This window comes from Corvus kubaryi, unplaced genomic scaffold (genome assembly GCF_017639235.1).
Source record: "Corvus kubaryi isolate FWS band 111438036 unplaced genomic scaffold, C.kubaryi_AGA036_p1.0 37383, whole genome shotgun sequence".
Lineage (NCBI taxonomy): Eukaryota > Metazoa > Chordata > Aves > Passeriformes > Corvidae > Corvus > Corvus kubaryi.
Window position 1 is genome coordinate 4,136,985 of NW_024581125.1, and position 14,734 is coordinate 4,151,718.

At 41.8% G+C, this 14,734-nt stretch overlaps 1 protein-coding gene across 7 annotated transcripts in view; it reads left to right on the forward strand.

Moving 5' to 3' along the window:
- The window catches only part of KANSL1L (KAT8 regulatory NSL complex subunit 1 like), a 65,269-nt gene extending 51,608 nt beyond the window's left edge, over positions 1 to 13,661 (forward strand). For 6 of the 7 annotated variants that reach the window (XM_042035445.1, XM_042035447.1, XM_042035444.1 and 3 more), the window contains 7 exons: positions 1,382 to 1,506; positions 3,057 to 3,181; positions 3,997 to 4,051; positions 9,569 to 9,681; positions 11,180 to 11,333; positions 11,923 to 12,225; positions 12,319 to 13,661. In XM_042035445.1, coding sequence (XP_041891379.1) covers positions 1,382 to 1,506; positions 3,057 to 3,181; positions 3,997 to 4,051; positions 9,569 to 9,681; positions 11,180 to 11,333; positions 11,923 to 12,171 — 821 coding nt within the window. In that variant the 3' untranslated portion in view covers positions 12,172 to 12,225; positions 12,319 to 13,661. Of the gene's footprint in view, positions 1 to 1,381; positions 1,507 to 3,056; positions 3,182 to 3,996; positions 4,052 to 9,568; positions 9,682 to 11,179; positions 11,334 to 11,922 lie in introns of all 7 variants that reach the window. The other variant, XM_042035443.1, reaches the window with a different exon arrangement.
- Positions 13,662 to 14,734: the final 1,073 nt, after the last annotated feature.

Consider the following 14,734-nt stretch of genomic DNA (forward strand, 5'->3'; position numbering starts at 1 on the left):
CACTAGAGGTGAAGATACAGGAATTACTGCAGAGATTAATTAATAAAAAATTATGATCTAGGATTAAAACAAACCCCAAAACCCACAATCCCAAACCAAGACCACCCAATTAATTAGAAAGTTTTAGGACAGAATAAAAGCTGTTCGGGGGCGCACTGAAAACTGCCTTGGATTTAGATGAGGGTTGTCCTTTGAATCCTTCCCCTTGTGCGGTACAGCCCTGCCTTTGCTGTACAGGCTTCTCTTACACTCTGTGCCTGTCTCCAACAGGGTGCTGGTCCCCAAGATGTGGATGCTGACACAGTGTTTCTCAGTTTCTGTAAGTGTAGTCATGAACACTGAGATCAACAACTGGAATTACTTGGGAGCACTAGTAAGAGAGAAAACGTCTTGCTATAAACTTTTTGAAGTTACCATTAGTCTTCTGACAATAGTATTCAGTTTTTTTATAAATGGAACCAAAAAAGTAGTCTTTTATCATGAGGATCATAGTCTCCCAATGCCAGAAAACTGTTCTGTGGTGCATTCATGAGTAGGAGCACAAGTTCTAGCTTATTAGTCCTATGGGTGTAGTACTACATATTTATTCCTAATTTGGGCTCTGTCTAGGAGAATTTAACCGTGAGGAAGGTCAGCCTCATGAACAAGGCCAAAAACAAAAGCTGTGTTGTCAGGGAGACGGGAGTTCATGACCTTGACCCAGCCTGCAATACAGTCTTTAGGATCAGTCTTACCTCTTTTTCCATGTTGGAATACACTCATTCTTTTTGTTAGTTGGTATATTAAGTCTGAGTTCTCCTTTCTTACTGGAAATTAAGATACAGAAGGAAAGCAGAACAAGTGGTTAAATTCTGAATCCCCCTAAATGTTGCTTATGCTGGAACTGAATGGGAGTAAACAGGAATTACAATTTGTCTGGAGCAGTGAATCAGAAGAAACCGCTATTGGTTTGGAGATCTAAACTGATTTTGTTTGTTACTCTTGTTGCCAGAATTATCATTTATTAAGGAAGAAATAGGGAAAACTTGTGAGATGCACCCCAACTAGAGAAGTGCTGCTGGGGAACAGGGGGCATCTAAGTCAGATGGCAGTTGCTGTGTTGTTAGTCTATGACAGCTCCTGAAAAAGAGTCAGGATTTGCTCATATGAAGCTGATTCCATGAGAAGAAATCCTTCGTAGAATAAGAGGGATGAGTTTTGTGGAACAACAATGACAGGATGAATAGCAAGTGTTCATTTAGATGGCTTTTTTAGTATCCAGTAAATGGTAAGTGGCTCACTGTGGGCTTCTAGAAATGACTACTATAACTGTATGGAAAAGTATCTGCAGTCTAATAGCCAACAGCTGGTATGTCTTGTTTATTGCTATTTTTTATGACAGGTGAAAGTAGCACTCAGTTTGAGACATTCTCCTTCCACCATGCAGAGCCTGAGTCCCACAACAGTTTTGCTTCCACGAGCAGTGTCAGTGCCATGTCTCGGCCCACTCATAGCACTTCATCACAGGTAAATCAAAAATGTGTCACTGTCTCAACTGAAATACCAACACAGAGTTGTGCAAATTAATCCAAAGCCACATATCTTTTACATCTGATTCAGTGTCACATGACAATGCAGAGCATTTTTACAGTGAATTAAGTGGATTACATTAACTAATTGATTCCAGATTGAGTATGTGGTGTTTCTAAAACAGATACTTGCTGTAAAAGAATTTTTCAGATCATATAACTGGAGTGTAAGTTTGATTTATTGGCATTTTGCCTTTCTTTTTTTATTTTTCCCCAAATTTCACTAAATACACCATGATTTATGTTCCCAGTTTTAGACTGGGAACAGTTTATGTACACAATTCTAGGGCTCTTATGGCCCTTTCTGTTGGTGCAGCTATAGAAAATGGCCTCATTTTATATATAAAATACATATAAATAGAGTCACAGAATTTGTTACGTCTCAGTTTGTGATTTTAAACTCTTTGAGCAAAAATACAGGCAAAGTCCCTGGTATATAGATTTGCTGAGGAGCAGCAGAACTCTGGCTCAGTGAAGTCCCTGCAAAAACACACTCTTTTACTGGAATTCATGCAAAATTCACAACAATATTCAGATTTAGGTCCCGTGGTTTTGCTAGGCCTGGTGGTATACTGGTGCTCTATAAGTTGTCATGTTTTAATGCAGAGTCGAGTTTAAATGTGCATTCCACATAGTTCAGACAACACACACTCCTTTATTCCCTTGAGTCAACCATCATCAAAGAACAGATAAATTATTACTTTAATGGAAACAGACTGTTCTAAATTTCAGGGTTTCTCCATGTGAAGTTGTTCCGGTTTGACCAAATTTAGAAATATATATATACTCTGAGAGAAGGCACAACCACCCCTCCCCCCACCAGGTTCGGGAAAAAAATAAATTTTCCTCGAAGGAAAGTGAAGAAGATAAAACTATTTATTTAACAAGCACACGGGAAAGGAAAATAATGTTAAATGGTAAAATCTTTCGCTGTAGAAGAAAAACCTGAGAAAGTGTTCGAGTCCTCCCCTTTGGTCTCCTCGGAGCTGGGGCTTGGGCCGGGGCCAGGCCCTCTGTGCCCGGTGAAAAGTCCTCCCGATGTGCTCTGATGTTACAGCAATCAGGCAGTCCAGTAGAAAAGGGAGAAAATCTGAAATTCCAGAGAAGGAAAAGTTCAGCTCTCAGCCTCTCTCCAGAGAACAAGGAACTGCAAAAAAAAACTGGCCAAAAGCTGACTGGAAAAGCTGCCAGCCGGGTGCTTCCTCGCTCCCCCCCCCCCGCCCCAGCTGAAAAAAAAAAACCTGCTATCTTTATGTGACCTTGAACAAGTTTCAAACTGCTTTGAGAAAGTTTTGCTCAGTTTTTTCTTCCCCCTCTCAGGCTCAGTTCAGAGGCATAGAAAGGCCAATAATTAATTTCTGGGCATAGGCAGCGATATGGGATACACATCATAAGGTCACCCCAAGACAGAAGTTCTAATGTTTCTCTGCTAGCATGTATTTCCTATGATTTGAGCTGATGTTCTCTTGTGTTGATTCTATTATTCAGCACAACTCCAGGAGGAGGTTGAGAAGTGAGAGCTCCTATGATATAGACAACATTGTTATTCCCATGTCGCTGGTAGCACCATCAAAGTTGGAGAAACTACAGTACAAAGAAATCCTTACTCCAAGGTTTGTTCACAACCTCCTTAATTGCAAAGACATGAAAATGAACATGAGAACATTAACTAAGAATATAATTAAGACGGAGTTAGAAAATGTTATAATATTAAGATGATCTTTCATGCACTTGGGTTTTTATCTGTGCACTTCAGCTCATGTGACTGAAGTGGTGGGAACACTGGATAGCTGATAGCACAGGATAAATAGTCTGAAATACACAGGGGTGTGGCAGATGCACAGACTGGCTAAAAATAGAAGTGGATTTATATAATCTTAATTGTAGTTAGGGCCTTTAGTATGACATCAGGCTGACAAGCTGTGAATGGTTGTTTGGAGATTGCTGTCTTTTTTTGTGTATTCATAAGAAAGTAGTAAACTATTTTCAGTGAATTAAACAGAAATGGATTTAGCATATTTTCTAAAAATCTAGCCATTCTGATGCAGTAGAATAGGTTTATTTCTTTTCATACAGTGTAGGCCTTTAATCCATTATTCTATAGACCTTTTTTTCCTTTGTTTTAGAAAGAGAACATCTTTAGATCTCAAAAGCAGGGTAATTGGTCTCCTCTGCTTACTTCAGTGTCTTAGTAGCACATTGCCTGAAGTGCTAAATATACTTGTTCTGTTCTTTAAATCCATAATACGTATTTGCTTTTTAATTGTCTTTTAAGTTGAAAAATATTATTACAACTGTATTGGATATCTTAAAGACTGTGTTAGGAAAAGGAAAGGTTAGATACCAAGTTGGGAAAGAAGAATACAAATTTCAGCCATCTGTTATCCGCACCTTAAACTTAATTTGATTTTCCTTGTCTTATTTCTAGCTGGAGAGTTGTTAAACTTCAACCTTTAGAAAAATCGCAAACAGATGAAGAAGAGGTAGGCTGTATTTTAATTAAACCACAAGGTTTATTTAAGATACAATATATAATTGGGGTAATTGGTACATACTTTCTGAAATCACTGACTTGATACAAGTCCCAGTAAATTTCAAGTTTCAAAAATAAAGTATTAAGTATCAGATTGTGAAAATGTGTCTTATCCATACAGTGGAAGATAGAAACGCAAGTATACCACTAATATTCCTGGTTCATTGTTTGCCTGGCTCTTCTGTCCCTTGCTGCTGCGCAGTCAGCACTCCCAAAGGGTCCCTTGGGTCAGGCTCTGCCACCGTGCTCCTGAGCGCTGTAATACTGCCTCTTCCAGTGTGACTGTCTTCTGGGGCCACCTGCTACAGTGCAGGTGCAGTGCTGTCCTTCCCTCTCATCCTCTCCTTCCATGGCCAGTTCCTATGGCATGTTGCTCTTCAAATGGTAATTAGGCATCTTGCCTGTGGGTCCAGCAAGTTTCCTCAGTTTCCTTTTCAGTATTTGTTTTCCTGCAACCCTCCTGTTGGGAGCAAACTTTTCTGCATTGTCAGGAACAACATAACCTTCAGCATTTCCTGCCTGCCTGTTGAGCTACATTTGCACATCATGGGCTACTTTTGCTTCCTCCAGACATAAGAATCTACCTTTTTCTTCAGGGAATGTCCATGGACTTCGCAGCTGGGGGTCCCTTTCTCCCCTAATCAGGGGTTTGAGGCATTTCCTAACCTCAGGGTGAATATATCAGCAGGTCTGGTCTCCAGGCTGATTTTCTGTCCTTCAATCTTTTTGCGGCTACTTTTCCAGAAATCTCTCAGGTGTCCTTTGGACATCTCTAATCTCCCTCCAGTCTCTGCCACTATCACCAATTGTAACTGTAGGACTTGTATTCCTGCCTTTATCCACAATATCTGTTCTTGAGGTGCTATTTGAGAGAACTTCCACAGCAGGAGTTTAGTTGCCATAGCAGCAGAAAAAGATGCCATTTAGGTAGCAGTGCAGAAGGTTACATTAAACTCAATAAACAAATCATTATGTCACTCCTTTGGGATAGAAAATATACTCTCCACAAAAGCACAAGCTTCCTCAGAGGTTTACTAGGTCTGTAGCTACCTGCTCCAGAACCTTTCCTTTAGGAGAGCATCATGGTCTCAGTGCCTTACCTGGTGTAGTTGCACTTACTTGGCAGCATACTCTTGGGCTGGAAGGAAGAGAAAAGCTTACTCTGTCCCTGCCTTTTCCAATGTAATTGAGAAATTCTTGTGAAATCTGTGGTCAAATTTATGTCACTTCCACCCACCGGCTTCTGGGTTAGTACCATCCCAGCTAGCAGGAAACATGCCTGTTCTTCCTTTTAACAAGAAGGTCAAATTCCACACACAGGAGAACTCTCCTGCAAGGATATTTAATTAAACCATTTGGAGAACAACTAATAAAGGTAGCAATGGCACACTGCCCCTTGAGCATCTACTGTTCATTGCTCTCTTTGTCCTGGTATCTGGGGGGGAGTGAAGAATTTCAAGTGATTTGCATTCAGGGCTTCAAGACTTGCTTGCTTGGACTCAGTGGATTTCTTGTTTAGATTTCAGATCCCATAAAGATGACTTGTCTCGTGCTTTTAATGTATTCTGCTGAAGGGACTTCAAGGTCTCTCTCTGAAGCTCATGGCCTAATGTCTGAATTAGTAGCCCTCCCAGTACATTTCTGTTTGGCATGACTCAATCCTGTGTGATTCATCCTCTGGCCAGGAAATAACTTAACAATGCAGCAGCTTTGCCTCCCACTGTGGCCCACTGCTTCTGTATCATCTATCAGCTGCTGGGTAGAATGAGGAGGAGAGATACTGGACAAGAGAAAAATGCTAAAGATCTTGTTTGTGTAAATTATCCTTTACCAATTTCCCCCTTTCTTTTGGGATCATGTTAATTAGTTTGGATGTTTTTCAGAGTACTGAGAAAAGGTGATTGATCATAATTCTTCAACTTCCTTTAGCTTTGAGCCGAGTTACATTTGCTACTGAGTAAAAAGACATGAGGAAACAGCACCATCACCTGTTGGCATTTTCTGCACTCATGCAGACACTCTTGAAATCACTCCATGTGCTAAAGTCAAGGCAAGCTTCAGTAGGTCATTCATCTAACACAAGGGAAGGCAAAATATACTTTCTGCTTTTATATAAAATGCTCTTTATTTCACTGCATAGCAGCCTATGGTGGTGTTGGAAATGACACAACTTCAAAAAATTTTTTGTGGTACTACATAATCGTTTCTTTACTTCTCTATCTTCTGCATAGCTAAATTTAAAACTTCAGAGTTGTCCTTGTGTCAAGCAGTAGTCAGGAATTTCGGCCACTGGATAACCTCTTCCTCCTCCTCCTCCTCCTTCTTCTTCTTCGTCTTCTTCTTTGTCTTCTTTTTTGTCGTCTTCTTCATCGTCGTCTTCATCATCATCTTCTTCATTGCCTTCTTCTTCATCGCCTTCGTCTTCTTTGTCTTCCTTGTCTTCTTCTTCTTCTGTCTTCATTTAGAGGCTTTCAATGCAACAACCCGTATCCATGCAATAGACCTGCACCCAACATTTACTAAGTTACAAAAAAATGCGGGGTCCCCAGTTCATCATGTTCCACATGAGCCACACTTCAAGGATGGAATCTCAGCACTTGCTGGGAGTCAGGCATATTCATTGTTTCTTTGAGAACAAAAAGCTTACCTTTCGTGGGTGCATTTTTGTTTCTGGAAATTTTGCCCTATAAGAACAAAATTGGCAATGCAAAAGTTAATCTACTATCAATGTCTGCTCTATTACTTGCTCTAAAAATACTTTCTGAAAATAGAACATTTGAGTTTCCTGGTTTGCGTGTATGAATTTGCAGTCTTACTGCTTTAAGGCATGGGAGGGTATGGCACAGGTTTTCCTGTGTTGTTTTGATTTGTTTTGTCCAGGTTAAAGTTTCTGGAAAGGCACAGTTGTAACATTTGAGTTTATTTTGTAGTTGTTTTAGTAATGACAAGTTCTTTGGAGTAATTCCTTGTGCAATTAGTTTTGTATAAGTGTTTTCATGGCCTATGACTCAGAGTTTCCTGTGGAGCCAAAGAGTGAAACACAGATTTTGTTGTTTTGAGAACCTTTCAGAAATATTCCTGGTGCTATTCAACATTAATGCACAGTGTATTGTAGTGTCATGGGGGGATCCAGAGCTTATTTTTCTTTGGGTGAAATCATTAGACATGCCTCACAAACAGGCCTTCCCCATAGTCTTTTCTCTCAACATCACTGCCAGATCCATCCACTGAGGAATGACACTTCCTTTGTCCTTTTTCAAACTAACCTTAGTGAGGAAAAATCACCAAATTTCTCCCGTTACAGAACTTTAAATTAACCTAAAGCTGTTAGAGGAAATACATAAAGCATTACAAAGCTGGGGAGGGGCAGAGGCTGTACTGAACCAAGAAGAGAGACCTTTTATCTGACAACATGAAATTTTTATCCATAGAACAGAGAATAATTTTTAAATAAGAAAATTTAGTGTTCAAAAGAATAGGGTAAACTCATTTTAAATAAACAAGTGGTTAAATCTGCCATCACCAGCTATGGAAAACAAACGAGGCTTATTTCTGTATTTTTCAAAACTCTCTACTTGGAGAGGAATGTGGACTTTGATTTTTGAATGGCAGCTTGTTAAAAATGAAATTTCTTCCCAGCATGGTAAGTTTTGGCAATTTGCTAAGAAAAGCATTTTAAAATTCTTAAGTTTTTTTTTTTAAATTATCTTTTGTTTCTACTCTAAAGGAAGTCTGAGCACAGAAAAATCCTGAATTTTCCCCAAGGGAATAACACTTTTGTAGTTCATAAAATTCTCACTTTCATGCTATACATCATTGACCTTGGAAAGACAAAATGTGAACTGAGATGTAGCCCCATTTGGATGCTCTCCAAGTGACAGAGCTGGTGAATTTGAGAGAGAGGAGGAAGCCCATTAAGTTCACTTGCATGAAAGGAAACCAGCAGCTAACAAAGTGGTTTGTGTTTAACATAAATAAATAAAAGCAATGAAGGAGCCTTCAGCAAGGAGTGATGAAATGAGCAAACAAAGCACCCTGTTTGTCTGACGGCTCTTGTCGAGTGCTGGGCTGAGGAGGACCTGGGCAGCCACAGTTCTACAAATAGGTCTTGTGTCTGATTCCAACCAAAATGAAGCCTTTGGGATCATATTGATTGGTTGGGATACTTTGCCATTGTACTTTTTGCCAATGACTGTGAACCAACCACCTTGGTGCTAAGAGACTTAATACGGGGATGGCTTCCACAGAAACATGACAAAGTGGAGCAGTGCCAGTGTCTTGATGGCACTAACTGGCACTGCAGTGAGGACCGTGCATTTGGTTCTCTATTTTGTAGGCTCAATTGGATGATTAATGGTGTTACATGTACAACACCACTGAGGATTTTGCTTTAGAAAAAGAAATGCAGTTTATTTTCCATGACCCTCCAATTATTAGCACGATTCTTATCTAGGACTGATCTGGCAGTGCATCTTCACAGCTCCTGTGATCAGGAATTGTTCTTTCCAAGAATTTCTCAGCTTTTGAGTTAGGACTAGCTGGCATAAACTCCTTGGCTGCAGCACTCAAATGCTCCTGCCAACCTCAGCTTTTTTAGGTGAACTTTGAATGGTTTGGAGCACTTTGAAACAACTGTGAGCTGTACTGGAGGGGTCCAGCCAAGAGCTTCCCCTGCCATCGGGGAGTGAGGGGGAGGGGTGGCAAAGTGCTCCTTGGCCAGCCCTGGCTAAGGAACAAACTTCCTGGTGTGTTGCCGTTGGAGAAACACAGATGGTACTTTCACAGGGAAGGTCGGGTGCCATAGTTACATCTTTTACCTAAAAAGCTGGCTCTTGTTTTACTATGAGCAGGTAAAGTACTTGCATTAAGGCTGGTTTAAGCTGTACTGGGGGTCATGGGTAAGAAATAGTCTCTTCAAAGCAGAAGCCATTTTCTGCTTGGTTTTGCAGCAGGAATGTGGCACCTCAGGTTCGCCGACTTCCTCTCTGTGGAGTTATCAAAGTCCTTGGTGATCTCAAACCTATTTCTCAGTGCTTAAAGAGCACCTGGCAAATCCTGCTGCCGCCCAGCCTCCTCCTAAAGCAATCTCTGGAAACTGTTGGAATTTTTGCCTGTCTTTATTATGTACTTCTAACACTGCCTTGATTTGCAAATGAATACCTGTCCTCTTAATTTTCTGCCTCTCACCATAGAGAAAAATGTGTTAGTTGCATGGAAAGTGTGTAATTTCTATATGCATTCAGAGCAACCACAGACATGTAAAGAAATAAAGCTAATGTGACAGCATTCCATACACCAGAGCTCTCGTAAACTGAATGCATGTAAGTGTGCCTTTGTAGTGCAAGCATGCATTGTGTTGCCTCTTCTTGTTTGTTGAATAGACCTTTGCAGAATTATATAGAATACTGGCTGGTGTTGTTTTTAGTGATGCTCATGACAGCACAGCTCTCCCTGTGTCTCGTTACAGATAGAAGACCTGTCAGACAAAGCTTTTTCCTTGCGTCACACAAAGTACGAAGAAAGAGAGCGTGCGAGGTGGTCACTCTGGGAGCAGAGCCGCTGGCCCAGGAGGAACAGCAGGCAGGTGTATTGGCTTTGATAAGAGCCTTCCTATTGAACCTGGTGTGGGCTGTAGTACAGCAATGTCAGAAATGCTGCCACAGAGAAGTTTGAAAATGAGGGCACCATTCATTAATTAACTCATCAGGGACAGTACCAGGTATGTTTGACTTAGTGGCTGGAAAGGGAAGGCAGTGCTGAGGCATGCATACTAACAGAAATTGGGCATGTTAGTGACCTGGCATAACTAAACAAATACCTTCCTCCCTCACTGAACACAGAGCTCTGCTAGACTGTGCCACTCCCAGTTACTATGACTTTAGCCACCCAGTGTATCATGAGTCCCTCTTCCCTCTCCTGACTCAGATGAAACTCCACAGTGTTCAAAGATGTGTTACTGAAGGGTTCTGGGCTGTGCCAGGGGCCTTACACTTAGAAAGTCATTGTGTTCATTCTCACAGGCTTGCCATCTGGTGCAGAACTCATCAGATTTAAACAGAACCACTAAAAGTCTTGCAAAAAGTAGTGTATATCAGAACAAATGTCATAAAGCTGCATTTGCAGTTTGGCCCTGAGACAATGATTCCCATAAATCACTTCACAATCTGCCAGGACAAAAAGCAGCCTATAAATGTTGGGATAACTTTTTCTGCTATTTATCATATGCTTGTGTCTACTCTTGGCTGAAAGTGAACCATGACACTAGGAATAAATAGTCAAAGATAGCTTTTTTTAATGCAGGATAAAACTAGAGCTAAGCCATATTGAGGAATTCTGTTAAGCAATTTTGAACATAAACCTCACAACTTCAGAAAGTGTACTGAAAAGTAAAAAGTTCTGTATGTGCCTTAATTTTGAAACTGTGAACTCCTTGGTAAAATCTTAGTGCTGCTTGAATTCAGAAGTAAACTGCTCATTGACATGAGCAAGGTCAAGCTTCCACCTGGCATTTCAGATGCATGCCACTATTTCATATCTAGTTTAAATTTCTATTAGAAGTAGGTCAAAATTTTTAATCTTACTACATTTTTGAGTGCTTTGGACTTGAGTCCAGAGCAGAAGTGATAAGGGAGAGCCCAAGGACTTGTGTCTCAAGTTGCACTGGCACAGTGCTGACAGTGCAGTTTGGACCCCCCCCACTGGCTCCAGTGGGTGATGCTGCTCTCCCGAGTGGAACAGCCTGTGGCTCACTGATTCCTCTTGTTCAAAATCACAGTTCTGGTGAGCCTGTGGAGCAAGATGCAGGAGTGGGACCAGTTACTAGCTGTCTGCAGCCAGAGTGTGCCTGTCCCACCCGTTTTTATCCACTTAGTTCCTCCACATAGTGCTTTGCTTTGGCTCCAGCCAACAAGGTTGTCAAGAATCACACCAGTTTTCCTCTGCTTTTTTGGTTTAAACAAGCAGAATGGAGGCAGCGTGTATGAAGAAACTGAACATCTGAAAAGAAAATGTGAACTGCTCATGGCAATGTGAAAGGGCAGGGAGTAGCTCTTAAAACTCATTTCTAATTCTGCACTAGATCTTACAGCAAAAATGCTGATGGTCGACACAGTCAGGACTCGGTGCAGAAAGACCATTGCGCTGCTGACCCTGCTCCTGTCCCAACTTTGGAAGCCCACAGCTCTGTATGTTCAGGGATGGCACCACTCTGCAGGGAGAGCCAGGAAGAGAAGGTGGGTGCTTCCAATAGCTTCCAGGTCTGGTCAGTTCTTCAGTGCCAACAAAGAAATCTGAAGATACTCTCCTGTCTCACTGATCAGAATCTCAGGCTGTCATCTTAGTTAATGTGCACTGAACGTAGTACTCCTGTTTAGAACTATATTGCTGTGCTTTGTAAATTAATGCCAGATCTGTCAACAGGTAAAAGTTTCATTGCTCAGTACACATGGCACATGTTTTTGAGGTGAGTATGGAAGGACTGGGTTCAGGCTGGGGTTTTTTCAGGGGTGTTGGCCAAGGTTCCAGACAGGCCTGGTCGTTAGGGGGTCAGATATCCTGATGGTTGGGCATTGTGGAAAAGAGTTTCTTGCCTGTTCAAGAGTGGGTCTATTATTAGTTCAAAACCTTATGCAGCCAGCTTACATCTTGGTGCCTAGCAGTGTTATTCTTTATCTGAAGAGCCCTGCAAACACTGTAAAGAAAGACACTTGTTTGTTACTTGATAGGAGATGATTCTGTACAGAGTTAATCAGTTCAGACTAAACTGAAATCCCTTTTTATCCTCTATACCCTTTTCCACCTCACTCCTACTCTTCCTTTCAGTCTGGGCTGTGGGAACTTCGAGTCTTTCCACTAAAAGATGAAGAGGTAGAAGCTTTACTGTGCCAAGATCAAGTAACAAATCAGACTGAAGTGTCAACTGCAGCTTTCCCCAGTGACTCTCCCTGCACTCCAGGCACACCCACTGCTTTGCCAGACAATGGCTATCCGCCAAGAAAACAATCTACCCAGGAGTCAGAAGACTGCAAAAGCGTTTCCCTGGGAAGCAACAGTACAAGAAAACAAAGGTGACAGGGAATAATGTGGTTCATTAAGAAAGCCAATTAAGGTGGAGAGAAGTGTAAGGTAAAATTTCTCTTTCACACAGCATATGACAGTACAATTCAAAACCTTTATGTTAGCTGCATATAATATATTTTCTTTCTTGCTTTGTAACAGGCAGGATAAATCCCAAAGACAACACTTTCTTCTTCCTGAACCCCAAGAGAAAGTAATTATTTCAAGCTGGAAGTCTAATATTCCCAGTGTTGGGAGTGGGAGCACATAAATTGCCGGCACCATTCACTTTCTGTTGTCATATTGCCACATTTGTCAATAATCATCCTTTACTGTTTGTTTGTTTTCAAATGCATATCTGGTTCAAGTGGACTCTGGTGCACCAGGAGATGCTGCCTACCTTATCCAACAACTTCAGCTGAACACAGAAAAACTACTTGAAAATAGTGGGGATAAGCGATAGCTTCAGATTATTTTCTTGTGTGGCATGACCATGGGGCAAAAACCTAACTGCATGTGTAAGGTAAGGGTAGGTGAGAACCAGCAGTTCAAACCAGGGGATCTGGAAGCCTCGCATCTAGCTTAAGTTGTGTAGTCGGCTCTCAGTAGTGCCAGGGCATGTTTCATATTGATGTCCTCAAGCAATAAGGTAGACGTAGCCTGCTGCATTGCCATAGTCAATGTATCTCACACCTGGAAAGCAGTGTCTCTGCTTCGGGCCTGTGGGGAGGGAGAGACATGAAGAAAGAGGGGTCAAGTCGTATCAGTGACACACCCCATGGAATACTGTGCTTTGGCTCATCTTACTTCCTTAGTCCTTGGGTAGCTAATGAGGCTCATAATACTTTGCTTTAATATGTTAAAGTCTTGTTCCAATTTCTGTACAGTGCCTTGTAAGAGTCTAGTAAGTATGCCAACATTTGGTGACTAGCTGGAAAGGAAAAGATGACTGATGTCTTGAAGAGCAATAAAAAAAAAAGCCCCAAAGCTTTCCATTGTGATTCTGGATAGATTTTTCATTTCCCAGTGTATTCACAGTGAGAAAACAAAAGCAAGTTGTTTAAACTTGCACCTAATAGCATAGCTTGGAATGTATCTGCAATCCCAAGAGGTATTAACAGAGATTAAACATTGAATGTACGTATAATCCATCAACAGGCAGTTTTTCTGTGTAGGACAGTTGAAGGCAATTTAATAGGAGTCTCTGTTTTTTGTGCAGTTTTCTTCCATGTGTAATATCTGGAATGGCACTGGACAGATGACCCAGCTTTAGTGTCAATTTATTTTTTTGGTCAAAATGACAGGAAATACACACAGGCCATATGAAAACAGTTCAGTAAAGTTTCAACACTACGACCTATTGCTACATTGTAGTTTATTGCACATTCTGATTATTTTTTAAAATACTTTTTTAACACTGGTTTGTCTTAAACTTGAATCTTGCCTCAATGTCTGATACAATCTCTGATGCAAGGTTGTTTTTTTAATTAAAAGTTATTTCTATATATGTTGTATATAGTCTGAATTTGATGGCTTTTTAGAAGTGAAGAAGTAGCAGCAATACTTCCTCTTGGCACAGAACCCTGCTTGGCCTACAAACCCACTGCACTTTTGCTGTGGTACTGATGCTCCACTGATGCTGTGAGGCCAAGGGCCCCCTCAGTGCCTCCGTACAGAGCAGTGTGTTGCCCTCTCTCTTGCCCTGCATGTGCATCTGCTTCCAGGAAACAGTGTCTGAAAGGTTCATGTCTCAGATGTTTTGCAAGTCTTTTCCATACCCTTATCTACTCCCTAGGAAGCCTGATCTGACCAGCTCTCACCCAGCTTTGTTGTAAGGTATGGGCTTCCTTTGTTGTCTGACACCTGGGGCAGAGGGAAGAATTCTTGCACTTCAGGAGAGGGGACAGACTAAGTAAACCAGCCAGCCAGGCCAGCTGCCTTCCATGTCCTGAGAGTGCTGCCAGGAAATGGAAATACAATCCAGTTTATGGGAGGGTTTTTCTTTACTGGAGGGTGCAAACAGAAGGGTGTTAAAAAGGAGGCCAAAGACCCCCTGTGTCGTAGGAGCTGGGTTATCCCAGTTTGGTTAGCCTGGGAAACTGCAGAGCATCGCTGCACTGCAGTTCAGGTCCCAGCCGCGGTGCCAAATCATCGTGTGGTTGTGAGGTCAGCCCTGGTGTGGGCTAAAGCAGCTGCTGGGTACCTTGCCCATTACAGGGGCTGTAGAGGCGGTTAGTGGCCCAAGCAAGGGGAACCGTGGTTGCTGTGTCCTCTCTTGTATGTTCTTGCCAGCCCTTGTGGGAACTTGCTAGTGCTTCATGAGACAGCAATAAAAAGGGTAGTTAGGCTGAACAGGCACAAGACAGAAGCAAAACATCTGTTTTGTCATTACCCCAGTCCACCTCTGGCAGAAATCTTTTCTCCAACAGCTGCTTCTCAGCTGGCTAGGCCTGTGACAGCAGACTGTGGCTGCTGGAGCACCGTGCCAGAGCTGTTCCTCCTCCCACGGTGCCAGCACAGGGCTGTTACATGCAGTGGTGGTGCACAGGGCTCTGCCATCAGTTGAGCAGGATATGTG